The sequence below is a fragment of the Lissotriton helveticus genome, chromosome 2_1, assembly GCF_964261635.1.
Source record: "Lissotriton helveticus chromosome 2_1, aLisHel1.1, whole genome shotgun sequence".
Taxonomy (NCBI): Eukaryota; Metazoa; Chordata; class Amphibia; order Caudata; family Salamandridae; genus Lissotriton; species Lissotriton helveticus.
In genome coordinates, this window is record NC_136059.1 from 401,393,741 (window position 1) to 401,410,552 (window position 16,812).

The 16,812-nt window shown below is 49.2% G+C and overlaps 1 protein-coding gene across 1 annotated transcript in view; it reads left to right on the forward strand.

Annotated features, from left to right (window-relative positions):
* NNT (nicotinamide nucleotide transhydrogenase) overlaps positions 1–16,812 on the forward strand; it is a 480,843-nt gene that overhangs the window by 214,282 nt on the left and 249,749 nt on the right. Inside the window, exon 12 of the mRNA XM_078675042.1 lies at positions 14,234–14,344. Coding sequence (XP_078531168.1) covers positions 14,234–14,344 — 111 coding nt within the window. The remainder of the gene's footprint in view (positions 1–14,233; positions 14,345–16,812) is intronic.

Consider the following 16,812-nt stretch of genomic DNA (forward strand, 5'->3'; position numbering starts at 1 on the left):
TTTCGAGGTGCTCTAACCGCATCTCTGAGGCCTGGCCTCTTATACACAGTTTTATGGCTTTATTACATTTATGACATCCGTGGTATTGCTTTGAAGTTCACAAAGGCATCTTTGGAATCCCCGGTTCAGGCCCGCTCTCACACATATCTACAGTAGAGGTACCCACCCAAATCACAGCATGATGGCTATCGCGCAGCTGGACATTCCGCTGGGAACAGGAATGTGGGCGATCGGTCAGATCTAGGGGGGGGGGGCATTGATTAATCCCCGCTCCTTTGATGTGGGGCGAGGTCCTACTGTAGGGGCAATAAACTGCATCTGCTGAGCTAAGTGATGGCCTGGGGTCAGGCCGGACAATCGGGCAGGGAGGAAGAGGTTATCAAAAGGGCCTGTTCTATGAATGAGATGAAAGAGTGAGGGGGGTTCAGCACGGGATATGGCTCGGAGGCGGGGTCGCGCTGGAGGTGCGTTTATGACCCAAGCAGGAGAGACCGGGGGTTGTCGGGGATGCTTGCGAGGCTGGGGAGTGAGGGGGAGCGAGAGAGAGACGCTGGATATCGGGAGTGGGCAGAGAGGCCATGGCAATCAAAATGGTTGCTGCTTATGCGCACGTATGGATCTGAAAAGGACAAGATGGCGCCGATAATGTTTACGCCACAATCCAGATTTTAACAGTCCTCCCTTTTCAACATATCTAGCCAGCTTGTCAATTTATGTCTATCCCCATTAGATTACGTATTTCGATATCATACAAAGCGTTCATACGTTCAGTGTCGAAATTCGGAGTCTTAGGGCACATGCAGTTAGCGATGAGTGATCACAAAGGTGGCAAGCATTGAATACCTAGGCAACACCCACACAGTACCACGACCGGTATCAATATAAATGTAAACAACCTCCATCCCCAGTCCTTCAAAGTACCCCAAAACCAGCTCCCAAGCGACCATCCTTCTTGCTCCTGGTGAACCTCTGAGGAAAGTCTGTGGAGGTGCTCGATAGCTTTGTAGACTGAGGGCGAGTTATCTGGCACGTAGGTGCAACAGCTGGATCCGATGATGCGGCATGCTCCTCCACGGTCAGCTAGAACCACATCTAGAACAAGGCGGTTCTGAAGAGCCACCAGGCGGACTGCCTGAAGCTCGGCCGTATTGTTAGTGAGGATGCCAGCCGTGATGTTCATGGTCGTTTCTACTGCCTGGGTCAGGTGTCGGATGGCGCGGCTGTTTGCCATTGGGCCCCACAGAGGAACAAATCCCTTCACTGCATCCAGGAACTGTGCTCCGGTGGAGTCGGCTTGTTCAATGTCTCTTGCGCGCTTCTGCCGGTGATGGTTTGCTGGGGCCACATACGTTGGAGGGAGAACGAAGGCGATGTAGCAAGTACCCCCCCCCCCCAACTTTTTGGAAGCCAAGTGTAAGCTTTGGTGCCACAAACAAAGTACATATTCGGAGAAGCAACAAAGGAGGGGGGGATCAATTGAGTCCAATGTTCTGGTGATGTGGCAGGAACTGCGACCCACCAGCTGCGTTCCCAGGCCTTCGAGGCACACGAGGCCCGTGACATTGATGACAGACAGAGCCACAGTCAGAGTGGCAGCAGTTCGTTTCCGTAGGTAGGAGAAGGTGGGTCTGGCTGGATCATGGAACACCTGCATTTCAACTCGTTCCTTGGCAGGGATGTCCATATGAAAGGAGGACCCAGAGGTCAAAGGACAAAAGGGAGCAGATATCCTCCCGGTTTTGTTCAGCCAGAACCCATGGTAGAAGTGTGACACTGTTTGACCAGAAGTGGCGTTGTCCTTGTAGCTCTCTTGCAAGAGGATCAACCAGGCAAGGCAGGAGCCATGAACTGAGAAAGGGGAGGGGATGAAAGGGATGGAGTGTCCGGTGGCATGCGGGAGTAACCCGCAGATCCAGCAGTTTGTGGCGTTGGCGGCAAGGTTGTGTTGGTGCAACAGTTGCACGAAGGAATTGTTCCAGAACTCCTTACGCCTTTCTCGGAGCTGAGGCGAAAGGGAGATCAGGTGATGCTCTTTCATAGTGGTTGGCTGTGCAGTGGTCAGCAGCATCTGATGAGCGGGTGCACTCTCTTCCACGATCCAGAAGGAAGTCATGAGGAGGAGGCAAAAGAGGAGGAAAATGAAAAGGGCAATTGTCTTTGATTTGTGCATACTGTCAGTCTTTGGGTTCATATAGTGGGTATTTCCGGTTGCTCCCGTCATTTTCTTATCTGGCGCTTCCATCATCTTCTTATCTGGCGCTTCCATCATCTTCGAGGTGCTCGGTAGTGGGCAGAACCGCAGACTTCGTTTAGCTTCTCTCCGGGTAACCCTTGGTTGTGTTTTAGGCTACCATTCAGAGATTCAACTTAGTCTGTGGTCTACTTAGCCGAAGCTCCCTCCTTTCGACGTAGGAAATACCCTTCCCTGGATGGCACAGTGGGATCTGAGAATTTTTAAAGTTCGAGTGCCTCGGTATCAGGATAACAGTTCAGTGATGGCCGGTCTTTGTTCAGGAGCTCTTCTTGGGTGCTGACGTTTTCTGTCGTGGCCAGGGTCGAGGAGACCTTCTTACAGTGGTGTGCGTGCAGCCAGTGTCGTTTCCCCTCCACTCGAAGAGCCGTCCGGGTGGTGATCAGTACTTGCCAGGGGCCCGTCCACCGGGGTTCCAGACACTTTGCCCGTTGGAAATTTCGGATCAGCACATAATCCCCCGGTTGGATATCGTGACCCGGACCCCTGGAAGCATCGGGGATGGCCTTCTGCACCTGCTGATGAATGACAGACAACGTTTTAGTCAATTTGCACAAGTAATCAGACAGTAGGACATCCGGGACGTCGTGAATGGAGGTCGGTTTAGGGGCAGTCCAGAGGTTCATCGGTCGCCCAAATACAACCTCGTAGGGGGTCAAATGGTGCTTAGTGGGAGTGGAGCGCATCGATAGTAATGCCAGTGGGAGGGCATCTGGCCATTTAAGTCCTGTGGTGGCCACTATCTACGACAGTTTTAGTTTCAGTGTGGCGTTGTGTCGCTCAACTAAGCCAGCAGATTGGGGGTGAAAGACTGCATGAAACCTTTGTTTTACACCCAACCCTTTCAAGATTAGTTGGATAACTTCAGCTATGAAGTGGGGGCCGTTGTCGCTCCATAGAATTCGACAAAGGCCGTAGCGAGGGAAAAACTCTTTCAGCAGTACTTTGGCAGTGGTCATGGCAGTGTTATCACGGGTTGGATAGGCTTCTACCCATTTGCTGAAGGCACACACAATGACTAATACATACTTCAGGCTTTGGCATCTTTCTAGTTGGATGTAGTCCATCTGAAGGACCTCAAAGGGATGGTCGGGGACCCCAAACCCTCCCCGGGGTACCACAGTTCCTTTCCCAGGGTTGTGTTGCAGGCAGATAAGGCATTGCTTGACCAGGCGTCTGGCTGAGTCGGGAATTTTGACGTTGTGCCAGACCCTGGAGATGAGTTCGATCATGGGGGCAGATCCTATGTGTGCGGGGGAGTGTGCCATAGTCAGTATGGGGATCAGGTACGAGTCAGGCAGCAACCATTTGTTTGTGTCCTTTGTCCGCCAGCAGCCTTCATCGTCTTTCAATCCCACCCGTGCCCATTCAGTTAATTCGGGTGGTGAGCTGGCCATCTGGATGTCCTTAATCGTTTCCCTAGCGTCAGTCCATTTTTCTGCTTGTGACCTGGTCACATACATGCGGGTCGTCGTCCTATTCTCAGCTGTGGTTCGGGCAGTGATGTCGGCTAGTGCGTTTCCCTGTCCTATGATGTCCGTCACCTTTCTGTGTGCTTGGCATTTGATTACGGCTAATCGTTTGGGGAGGAGAACTGCTTCAATCAGGGCGGAGACTATATCGCCGTGGAGGATGGGCGTGCCGTGGGACGTCAGGAATCCCCTTTCTCTCCACAAGAGTCCAAAATGGTGAACCACTCCGAAGGCGTACTGACTGTCCGTGTAAATGTTTGCCGTGGTCCCTGTCGCTATAATACATGCTCGTGTGAGGGCAATCAGTTCTGCCGCCTGTGCGGATCGTTGTGTGATGTGGGCTGTCTCAATTACTGTTCGGGCTGTCGTTACTGCATAGGCAGCTGAGGTGGTGCCGTCGGAGAGTTTGATGCAAGAGCCGTCTACCCATAGCTCTCCGTCAGGGTCTGCGAAAGCGGTGTCTCGGAGGTCAACTCTACTCCTAGTCTGTTCGTCTGTGAGGGTCACACAGTCATGTATAGGGGGGACATTTGGGTCGGTTTCGGGCAGAGGCAACAAGGTGGCTGGGTTCAGTGTGGTGCATCTTTTCAGCGTGATGTGGGGTGCAAGCAGAGTCAGTTTGTATCCAGTCAGTCGGGCGCTAGTCAGGTGTTGTGTCTTAGTCTGGTTCAAGAGGGTGTCAACAGCATGGGGCACTAATACCGTGAGGGAATTCGATAGTACGATCCCCTCACTTTGTCGGATAGAGACAGCAGCGGCAGCTACGGCTCGAAGGCAGGCAGGCAAGGCTCTCGCTACGGGGTCAAGGGTGGCAGAGAAATAGGCACATGGTCGTTGCTTGGGGCCAATAGTTTGAGTCAGGACAGACAAAGCGCACCCCTCCCTTTCGTGAGTGTAGAGAGAGAAGGGCTTGGTGTAATCGGGGGTTCCTAGGACTGGTGCAGAACAAAGGGCGTCTCGAAGTTCTTTGAAGGAAGATTGGCATTCGGGGGTCCAAGGGAGTGGGAAGGGGACATCTTTGGCTAATAGGGGAAGTAGTGGCTTTACAATGAGGCTGAAATTTGGCAACCACTGCCGGCAGAAGGAGGTGAGGCCTACCAGGGAGCGGACTTGTTTCTGGGTCTTTGGGACAGGGGTTTCTAGAATGGCCTGAATTCGATCGGGTGTGAGTTTTCTCCCATCTTTGGACAAGAGGTGGCCTAGGTAGGTGACCTGGGGTTGGCAGAATTGCAACTTCTTCTTGGAGACCTTGTGGCCATTTTCCGCAAGGAAGTGCAAGAGTTGGATGGTGGCTGTGACTGCAAGTGGAGTGGTGTCAGCCGCCAAAAGGATGTCATCGACGTACTGTATCAACACCACTCCCTCCGGTAGTTGAACGGCGTCCAGCTGCCTCTTGAGGGCCTGGCTATAGATGCTGGGACTTTCTGTGTAGCCTTGGGGAGCTCTACAAAATCTATATGAGCGGGATTTTAACGTGAAGCCGAAAAGGTAGCGGCAGTCTGGGTGGATGGGGATGGAGAAGAAAGCGTTCTTGAGGTCTATTACAGTGAAGGTGGTGGCTGTGGAAGGAATCAGGGTCAGAATGGTGGCGATATCTGAGACTACGGGGTACTGGGGTACAACTACCTTGTTGACCTCTCGAAGGTCGATGATGAAGCGGTACGCTTTCTCATCTCCCTCGCCCTGCTTCTTCACAATGGGTAGGATAGGGCTGTTGCAAATATTGCGGACTACTTCCTCTACCACTCCTGCCTCTACCAGGGACTGGATTATCATTATCAATGCCTTCTCACCCTCGGGCGATATCCGATACTGTGGGAGTTTTGGGAGTATCGCATCTTGGCGAACAGTTATGCGCACGGGGTCGATCATCATTCGTCCTACGTCAGCGTCGGTTTTAGCCCACAGATACAGAGGTAGGGAGTCAAGTAAGGATGCGTCAGCGTCAGAGATGGAGAACATGTGTCGTGCGGGATGAGGTCTGAGCAGATTCGGGTTATCGTACAGAATGACTCGAACTCCGTCCTGTGAACACCTGATAGTAGCTCGGAAATGCTTCAGTAAGTCAAGTCCCATAATGGCATCAGGGGTGTTAGAGGAAAGTAGAAACGTCGTGTCAGTGGGGTTACTGTCCAAGTCAAAGGAAACCGGTGTGGATAAGGGATTAGTGGAGGGCGTTCCATCAAAACCTATTGATGTTATGTGTGAGCCAGACAAGGGTGCCCTTGGAATCAGTCGTTTAGATAACGCACTATGTGTTGCGCCAGTGTCTACCAGGAATGGAGACTTCGTACCTTGGACCTTAGTGGTGACATAAGGACCTTGCTGGTCAACATAGAGCTCGACTGGATCCCTTCCTTGCCCTTGGCAGTCCTATGCAAAGTCGCGGGCATTGTCGCAGTCCGACTGTTGGCACTGATTCTGCCGGGGACGGTCAAACGTGTTCGGTCTGCCAGGTCTGTCATTGTTGGTGTCGTGGGTGTGCCCTCGTCCCTGCCCTCTAGTCTTGGGGCCATTCGTCATGTCCCTCGTCTCTTTATTTTTAATCATTTCCAGAAGAACCGGACATTGAGACTTCCAGTGGCCAAATCCTTTGCAAAACGCACACTGGTTCTCATCGAGGTCTGTTCGTGGAGCGCCGGGTGTGGGTGTGCGGTCTCTAGGGGGTGGATTTCTAGGGGCATTCGACTGGTAGTTTCCTCTATACTGTTCCCTTCCTGTCGTCACTCCTTGCAATTGAGCAATCATCACTCGTTCTTTCAAGTCCTTTTTCTTTTTCTCAGTCGCCCTATCGTTCTCGTTCTTTTGGTGTTCGTAGTACTGAGCCATCTGAAGGATGGCTGCAGGTTTGGAGGCCCCCCAACTACTCTCGCTTGTCTGTAACTTTTGGGAGACCTCTTGCGATAGACCCGTTACGTAGTTTTGCACGAATAGGTGTTGTCCGGTTGCAGTGGTCATGTCTTGGCCACTGTAGTCGGAGAACACCGTCTCAAATCGGGAGAAGTATTCTGATACGTCTTCCTGGGGTTTCTGACGGCAAGCCGTGACTATCGACCAGTCTACCTTCTTCTCTGGGATCAATGTCTTTAGCTTCTGAACTATTTTGTCCGGGAGTTCCAGTATGTCTTTTACAGGTTTCTTTCCGGGCTCTCGCTGTCTATCTAGTTCACTGAGTTGATTCCAGGTATGTCCGAACAGATCTGTGTGGTCGGTTTTCCGGATTTGCTTCCACACGTCAGCCGGCAGACACAACCCGAAAAACAAGTCAATGTCCGCTAGAGTCATTATTGTTGAATCCAAGGCTGTACCTAGTTCGGTATAAAATGCTGTCGGGTTCTTTCTTAAATCGGGCAGGGTTTGCCTAAAAGTTAAAATATCTTGCCGATCCCATGGCTGATAAACCCAGTTGTACACAACCCTCCCCTTCGCATCTGCGTGGTTGATATCGTCGTTTGTTCCCTGACCTCGCGGGGGAACCCAGTAGGGGGCGGCTTCTCTGATAGGCATCATAGTGTTGGCTACTTCTGATGAGGACCCAGTCGTTTCAGGGATTGTAATCTTAACTTCTGGTTTCTGTTCCGTGAGGTGGCGGAAGACCTCAAGCGTTTGCATGAAGAGGTCCGTCACGTCGTGCTCAGCCTCGTCTCCAACATTGACTTTTCTATATAAAGCTGTCAGTTTAGCAGGACCCTGATTCTGATACCTATCCTCATATGCGTTCAGGGTGTGGTAGCTAAACCGTAAAATGAAATGCCGTTTGTGGCTATCGGCATGTGAATTGTGCATATCTATCGCGTATTCTTCGCTCTCCTTCCGTTCTACCAGTGTCTTTACTATCTTGTCAATTCCATCCCGCTCATCTTTGCTCAATCTATTCAGTCTGGCTGGTGGCTGCTTGCTAGTCTCGAGTTCATCTGATGTCGTTACTAATGCGGCCGGTGCGGAGGCCGTGAGGGCTGGGGTACTAGCTCCAAGGTCATTCTCATTTGCACTCGGAGCTGGCAGGTGCTGTACTAGAGGTTGGGAGGGGGCATGGGGGGGGGGGGCATGTAGATGATCGGAGGACCTAGCAGTAACTCATCGTTCGCCCGTTGTTTGGAGGGCAGCTCAGGGTAGAGCGTAGAGGGGGTCCTAACAGGGCATTGGCCTGCCGACTCAGATTCCTGCTTTTGTCTGACCTCCTCTCTTTCTTTTATTTCTTCCTCTAGATTCTTAGCGGTCAGGTGGGCTGCCTTTCGTAACTCTTTTCCTATTCTTGATTCTTCTCTCTTCTTTCGTTGCTCTGCTTCTTTGCGCCACATGCCGAAACTATCAAGCATAGTGGGCGTTGTTTTATTGTTACAAAGGGCTGTTTCCAGCACGCTTATTTTTGCGTCATTGAAGGATTCTATCAGTGGCCACTGACTTTCCTGATCCTTTTTAGTATATTTATGCCATAACTTACTATAAGCTACGGCGACTAGTCCATACTTAAAAACATATCCTTATTAGGGGTGCCCTCCAGAGGAGCCGGATGATCCACCTTTAATAAGCGGTCTGGGTTGAACCAACTACTGAACAATGGGGAGAAGATAGGCATGACGGGTTACAATGGGGACAAAAGTCTGCACTACCTATCCTTTCACTGCTTACAAAGACTAGACAGAATATCTCTATTCCACATTATTTGTAAGCAGAGAATACCTCCAAAGAACCGATATCGAACAATCAATGTCCGTTCAATCAAACAATCAGTGGCGAGAAAGAAATAGGCACGACGGGTTACAACGGGGGCAAAAGCCTGCGTTACCTATTCTTCACTATCTGCAAAGGGGGACAGAATACTTTTATCCTTCCCCGTTTGTAGACAGAGAATCTCCAAGAGAACCAACAATTCGGAGAGTAATACTAGTATTTTCCAATCAATCAATCAAATATTTCACAGTTTGTCGTGTTACACGACCTTACCCGGACCGCATGGACAGTTTCCTGTCTTCCGATTCCAGCGCCCGATCGTCCTCTATCTTCTGTTGCGGCACTCCTGATGGTTCCCAGTCAGGACCGTAGATCACTCGAGAGAGGTCTGCTCGGAACCAGTGAAGTTCGGATGATCGGCTGCCAGACGAGGGTCTATCGGGCAGGTGCACTTCCCGATCGTTGCAGTCGTTCACTCCGTCGTCAGGACCTCTCCCACTGGATCCACGTGTCGCTGATGGGCCCCACGTTGGGCGCCAATTGTAAGAAAAGGGGTCAGGCAGATCAGGTCGATTATCCCTTTTCTTGGTTTGCCCGGCGTTAGCCGCTTCTCACCCAACTCACGGTTACCAAATAAAGAGGCAGGCGCTGGAGACTGGAAGGCAGGAAACGGGAGTTTATTTCCGACGGAGCAGAACACATCAGATTGGACAACGAGGTATCGTTTCGAGGTGCTCTAACCGCATCTCTGAGGCCTGGCCTCTTATACACAGTTTTATGGCTTTATTACATTTATGACATCCGTGGTATTGCTTTGAAGTTCACAAAGGCATCTTTGGAATCCCCGGTTCAGGCCCGCTCTCACACATATCTACAGTAGAGGTACCCACCCAAATCACAGCATGATGGCTATCGCGCAGCTGGACATTCCACTGGGAACAGGAATGTGGGCGATCGGTCGGATCTAGGGGGGGCATTGATTAATCCCCGCTCCTTTGATGTGGGGCGAGGTCCTACTGTAGGGGCAATAAACTGCATCTGCTGAGCTAAGTGATGGCCTGGGGTCAGGCCGGACAATCGGGCAGGGAGGAAGAGGTTATCAAAAGGGCCTGTTCTATGAATGAGATGAAAGAGTGAGGGGGGTTCAGCACGGGATGTGGCTCGGAGGCGGGGTCGCGCTGGAGGTGCGTTTATGACCCAAGCAGAAGAGACCGGGGGTTGTCGGGGATGCTTGCGAGGCTGGGGAGTGAGGGGGAGAGAGAGAGAGAGACGCTGGCTATCGGGAGTGGGCAGAGAGGCCATGGCAATCAAAATGGTTGCTGCTTACGCGCACGTATGGATCTGAAAAGGACAAGATGGCGCCGATAATGTTTACGCCACAATCCCAGATTTTAACACCAATTTAACAAGAAGATCCCACCGCTTGTCTTATTGGGACACCTGGGGACCAAGAGCCCAGCCAACAAGTGGAAATTGGGGGGAAGAATTTAACACCCCCCAACTGTGTCCATTTCCCCATAGCAATAGATTCAGTGCCCTGGATCAGGTAGATTGACAGGCGAGGAATGATGATAATGGCCTGGGAATGCTGGAGGACTGTGAGGGAGTGGAGCCACATAAACAGATTTTTTTCCCGAAACAGCTGCCAGGGGTGTGAGAGCCCCATGCTGGGGTCCAGTGATGAGACTAGGGTTGATATAGGGCCGGTGGGGATGACGGTCTGTTGCCTGGTACTGGTTTATCAACCAGAGAATGTGCTGCTAGAGCTGTATCTCCTGTAGCAGTCAGGAGGGTTATAGGCCCAGACATAGAATTGGTGGAGGGGGTGCACATGCAAAATCAAGTGGAGTCAAACAGCAATGACACCATCGTCACAGTTGATAGACACAGCATAGTATCCCAGAACATCCGAGGGGCGGAGGTTAATGCTAACATAAGCATCCTCTGTTGGAATTTGGCGGGTATTAAAAATAAGCTATCCTGCCCAGAATGGGGATCCTTTGCAGAAGATTTTGACGTGTGCCTGTTCCAAGAGACCTGGGCTCGGGAGGACTACCAAAGATCAGGCTTTGCCACTTATAATATAATGGCCTCCGTGAAGGGCAGGGGAAGACCCTCGGGTGGGATAAGCATTTGGGTAGGTACTCATCTCGGTGCTAAAGCTGAGCAAATTAAACCGAAATCCGAGGATGTAGAATGTGTTCTCCTAACTATGCCCGATAACACACAAATTGCCCTACTTAATGTTCATTCTAGGCCAGTACAGAACGGGCAGGAATCCGGGACGATTGATCACTTGAGACAGTTTATACAAACCCTTGATCCATCAGTTGTTTTGATAGTAGGGGGCGATTTTAATTGCCAGTTCGAGCCTCTATCCACTTCAACTTTAGACGGCATTGCCCGACCCTCAGATTCCACCTGTTAGAGCCTGGACACCACTGGTTCTGCAAAGAAACTTGTTTACCCTGTCATTTTCGCTCAGGGCCTGTAATGGGAGGGGGAAATCGGATAGACTGGGCCAGTTTACTTTCAATAGAGAAGGACACAAATTGTTTCTGGACTACATTTTAGTCGAAACTAGAACATGGAGCAGGGTCCTGGACTTCCAGATCCATAAAAGAGGGAACAGTGACCATAATGCACTGGTAATGACTCTCAAACCAGGGAGCCTGGGCCTGTCCAACCTTGCACCAGTTTCAAACTCACTACAGGCTCCACTGTCCTTGGCGAACAATAGGCGGAGAGTAAAGTGGTGCCATATCCAGGGCTCGCCAACCAAATTGGCAACTATTTACCAACAGGTATTACCATACCTTATAGAAATGAGAGAGGCAGGTGAAGTGAACACACAGCTGGGGAGTGACGGCAGGTCGGTTAAATTCCATAAACAGCTGACATCCAAACTAGTAGACGTGTTCTACCCGATAGGGAAAGAAAGGGTGAAAATTCTTCCTGCCCACCCCTTGTACAACGCAAACTGTCGTAAAGCTAAGACGGAACTGCTAACAGCAGTAAACACAAAGGATAGGCAAAGTATCAACTTCTGCAGGACCAAGCATAAGCAGATTATTCTCCAAGCCAAGAAAGATTAGGAAGCTGATCAGTGGGAAGATCTCAGGATCGCCCTTCGCGATAGAGACCTGAAAACATTTTGGGCTATAGTGAGCTCTGGGGGCGGGGAGGGGAGACCTGTGGTAGAGCCTAATATCGCCCCAGCCGTTTGGGGAGCATACTTTGGGGCTTTGTATGCTGAATCAGGTAATGATGGCAATTCTTCTTCGCTTCCGAGCCCCCTCCATGAGCATCGATTGGAGGGGGTCAGTGAGATTTCCTTACGCGAGGTAGAATTTGCCACTGATAAATTACAACCCAACAAAGCGCCGGGCTTAGATAAGTTACCCGGGGACCTTTTCAGGACGGTACCAAAAATCTGGGCCCCATATTTATGTGCCCTGTTCAATGATATCCTAAAGGGCATGGATCCCCCGGATACTTGGCGAGGGGCAGAGATAGTCCCGATCTATAAAAAAGGCTGCCCAATTTTACCGTCCAACTATAGGCCCATCAGCCTAATAGACACCACCCAGAAACTTATGGGACGGGTCATCTTGGACAGAGTTCAGGGATGGATCGAGGAGAAAGAGATCCTGAGTCCCTTCCAGGCTGGTTTCAGGACGAGCACATAAACAATCAACCAGATATTCAGACTTCAGGTCCTTTACTGGAAGACGGTGAGTGTAGAGTGTCATCTTCGTCGACCTGAAGTCTGCGTTTGATCTGGTGCCTAGAGAAAAGCTTTGGAGGGTATTGCATGATCTTGGAATCCCACCATACCTCCTAGATGTGATTGAGAGATTGCATAGGGAGACCTACGCACAAGTCAGGTGTGGGAAGCATGGGGAACTGTCAGCACGCTTCCCGGTGAAACAGGGGGTTTGCCAGGGGTGCGTTCCGGCACCAACTCTGTTTTGCCTCTACATCAATGGGCTCATAGACCACCTACACGGTATCAAGGACAGCGACGCCCCTAAATTAGTTCCTGGGAGGGTACCCGCGCTGATGTTTGTGGACGACACTCTGTTACTGTCCAAAACATCAACGGGCATCCAGCGTACTCTGGGTGGCTTTGCTGGTTTTTGTACCTTGAGAGAATTGGAGATCAATTTATCCAAGACTAAATATATGATTTTCAATCCTCCCAGGACTACTCGCCCAAACCCAGCACTTGAAGGGAACTCCCCTGGAAAGAGTGAAGACGTTAGAGTATCTAGGCATCACTCTAACGGAAAAATTTGAGTGGGAGACCCAGACTGCTAGGGCATCTTTGAAATTATCTCAAGTAGTGGGGGGAATATTGAAAATGTATAGATTGTCCAAACATTAGCCAGTTGCTCCCAGTGTTGAAATCTACAAAGTACAGGTCAGGGCGGCCACTTTATTTGGGGCCGAACTATGGGGGCATTCTAGCACCGCCAACCTCATGAAGATAGAGCATGCACTCATGAGGAATTTGGTTGGACTTCCGGGGAGTACGCCTCTTGTCCCCCTTCGCATGGATTTGGGGCTTTACCCACTGGAGAAGAAGCTGCGTTGAGGCCACTGATTTTTTGGAGAAGGCTTTGGGTAGTCCCAGAGTTATCTTCCTACAGAGAGGAATTTAGGGAGGTACTACCAACTTTGAGCAGCAGGAAAATCCCATGGCTCAGCCACATAAGAGTACTCAGTAATCGATTAGGAAGGTCTGAGCTCTGGGCACAGCATGCCCATTAATAACTAGGGTGGACTTGGGGCGCCATAACAGGCTCCACAATCTGTTGACTTTGCAAGCAAGTTCCACTGTTGGTCGCTTCACATCATAGTTTTTCCAAGTGAAAGTGGATTATGGAAAAGAAGAGTTTCTAGACTTGATCTACCCGCCTGCGGCTAGGAAATTATATATCCAATTCAGAATAGGGACTCTCCCTCTTAAGCCGCTTACTAGCAAATGGGACAGTGAAAAGAATATTGAATGTCCCGCGTGTAATTAGAAGTCAGAGTCGGAAATTCATGTATTTTACATCTGTCCCGCATATTTGAAATTACGGAAAAGATGGGTAATTCCAATTTGCAGAAACTTGGGTTTGAGACACTGCTTGCAAGCTTTTAGGGTTTTAAAGTACGATACCCATCCCCCTATTGTTTTTGCCGTCTCGCGTTTTCTTAACGTGCTGTGGCACAAGCGTAGGAGCTTTTTAAAGTAACTAACTATGGAACTTCATATTTGTTTTTTAGGAACGTGAACCAGCATGAAGGTATCGATGTACTGGTTATTTGGAATACGTTTTTAAACCACTTAGTTTTCTCGAACTCTTAATGAATTTTTCTGTGTTAAAACTGGGATGGTAGAAGCGTTATTTTAATATGGTAAATGATTGTAAATATGATTGTTTTATACTCTTTACATGCTATTTATTAATTTGGTTGTTGTCTGTATGTATGTCATAAATGTGCTTTTATGGTCTGATGTGACCGAAATAAAGTTATCGAAGAAGATTAACCAGCTAGTGTTACCAGCTCAGGGCCTTCCTGAGAGAGTACTTTTTGATGATCTAAACTTCAGAACAGCTGACCACATTCCAAACTTTCAGGATCCTGTGCATGTACATTTGGTATGAAAACAGATGAAACTGGAGTCAGTGAATATTTGAATTTGCTTAAATGCTGACGTTGATTGATACGATGCCTAGGGAGATGCTATAGCCTGATCTCAATTTCTGTACCTCTGAAAATATTTACTTAGGCTTCAGGATGTAATTAACTTATTCATTTCCCTCCTTGCTCTGTGTCTGTATAGGTTTGACTGCTGTTGGTGGATTGGCGTTGATGGGAGGAGGCTACTTGCCGTCAAATGTAGCTCAATCTCTGGCTGTGCTTGCTGCTTTTGTGTCTTCAATCAACATTGCAGGTATGTGTGCTAATTTCTTTTTTGTTGTTGTGTTATCCTGTATATTGCTTATTTAATTCATATTAAAAGCCTAGCAGAGTCACTAGTTTCCTTATTTTATTTGGTTTCAGTCTTTCCCAGCATTCAGTCTTTCATAGATGCACATGCTTGAATCATTTCACATTGTCCAGCTTGGAGCATTCTGCAACTTTCAAATAGCAGTGTGGTAAAAGGTCCAAAGACCCTAAACACTTGACCCTTTAGTAATCTGTTGGCCTCTGAAAAATACCCGAACATCAGCCAATCAGAATGAAGCACACTGCACTTAACTCTCCCTAGCGGCCACCATACCTTAGTTTGTGTGGGATTCGTTCAGAGGTCTGCTGCATCTTTTTACATTGAATGTTATCCACTGTGGAATACTACTATCCCTTCTAGTGTGCTCTTTGGTAGTTCAACTGCCTTTAGCTTTGGTCCAGCAGAAAGTGAATTTAAGTGAATATCTTATGACTAAGGTGAATTCTCCTAAGAAAGCTCTATTCAAGGGAGGGGCGCTAGAGAGCCCGCGGAAAGATGCCGCACTTTTAGTGTGGCTCTGCCGGTCAGGCGCAATAGTCTGTCCTTAATCCTCCTATACGGAACCACATAGCTAAGAAAAAGGCAACAGAGGCTTGGCGAAAACAAAATACAATCACAGGGACCCATATTTATCACAGAGGAAGTCGAATCGCCGCTGAAACTGCCTGAGAAGAGTGGGGCCTAGGGCTAGGCTGAGAAGGAAACTGGGCAGCGAAAAGAACGAGCAGGAAGCAGCGGAGGAGAAACCAGAGCGGTGAATGTAGGCAGCGAGATGTAGTGTGAACCACTTACCGGGCCTGAAGGGGGAGGCTGCGGCTCGACAGCACCGGTACTGAGGGCACAAACAGCAATAAGAGCAGGTGGTAAACTCCAGCGCCACCAACGAAGAAGGAGAACACACACACACACAGCCTCCGGCGGTGAAATGAGACCACCGGTGAGTGGCGGCTGATGGACGCTGTGACTCGGTGGCGCACATGGGTATCCTTTCGCCCGCTGTAGACGGATGGCCCTCTGACTGAGCCGGCTCATAGAAACGACACCGATACGGGGAGCGGCGGTGCGAGGGGGGCCAGAAGCGGCAAGTGAAAGCAGAGACTGGGCCTGACCGACTTGAAGGTCTGAGATGGAACCAGAGTGCAAGTAGAGGATAAATAGGAACTTGGCCCTCCTGTCACAAGGAAAAGAGGAGCACGGGCGCGCACCGTAATTACACGCATGGCCTGCTGCTGCACCTGGGAGATGCCAGGAAGGAGAGGTCGGAGGGTGCGGATGTCCATCAGAGCACATCAGGAGCTGGTAAGACAGACGAAGGGCTCCCCTGGCATTGGATTGGCCCGTTAGGGAAATAATGCAAAGTCTGGCGCTGTAACACACAGTGATAAACAAAAACCAATGGCCGGGCAGGTTCAATTTTAAACAGTACACCGCCTAGTCAGACAAATTACTAGGTTGGACAACCATTTAGTTGAACAATTGGTACTTTATAAAAAATTGTTTTTCAAAAGTATTTTCTTATGTCATCAAAAACAGACAAAATAGTTAGCAAATACATACATACATTCAATAATGACTTTCCACCCAAGACATAAAACACAAGGGGCTTTATAGGAACCAAATAACGCATTTTCATTGCATATTCCATCGTGTTCAATCCCTATAATTAGCACCCTACTCTGAACTAAAATATATGTCTTGGGTTGGTGTAGACAAGTAGGCGGATATAATTATCAGAATGTCCACTTGTCTGTTTGTATTTTCACTAAGGACTGGTGCCTCATAATCAAAATACTAGAGGCATTACACAGTTGTCTATGTGATTTTTTGTGACATTTATTCTGTGATGTATATTCACATTTTTGTTTCACTTTATTGAATGTATGTATGTATTTGCTAACTATTATGTGTGTTTTTGATGACATAAGAAAATACTTTTGAAAAACAATTTTTTATAAAGTACCAATTCGTTCAACTAAATGGTTGTCCAACCTAGTAATTTGTCTGACTAGGCGGTGTACTGTTTAAAATTGAACCTGCCCGGCCATTGTTTTTTGTTTATCACATTGTAGCGGTCCAGGCCAGACAGTGACAGGACCCAAGCCTTTCTCTGTTTTCCCTGGCTGTAACACACAGGGCAGGAGGCTGCGGGCAGGCACCGGACCGAGCCATGACTATCTTGTACTATCTATAGCAGAACTCATGAGTAGGGCAGCGGGAAGAAAGTAACCTGCTCACCCAGTAGATGGGAGTTGTGAGAAGGTGGCTCTATATATTCTGGACAATAAGGCAGTACAGTGTGTATAGAGTCCACAAACCCCAAAGGTTTAACAGAGGTCAAAGTCCGAACTGACCTTACTTTCCAAAGTGGTAGCTTGGTCGAGCAGTAAGGTAGTACCAGAGGACAGTGTAAA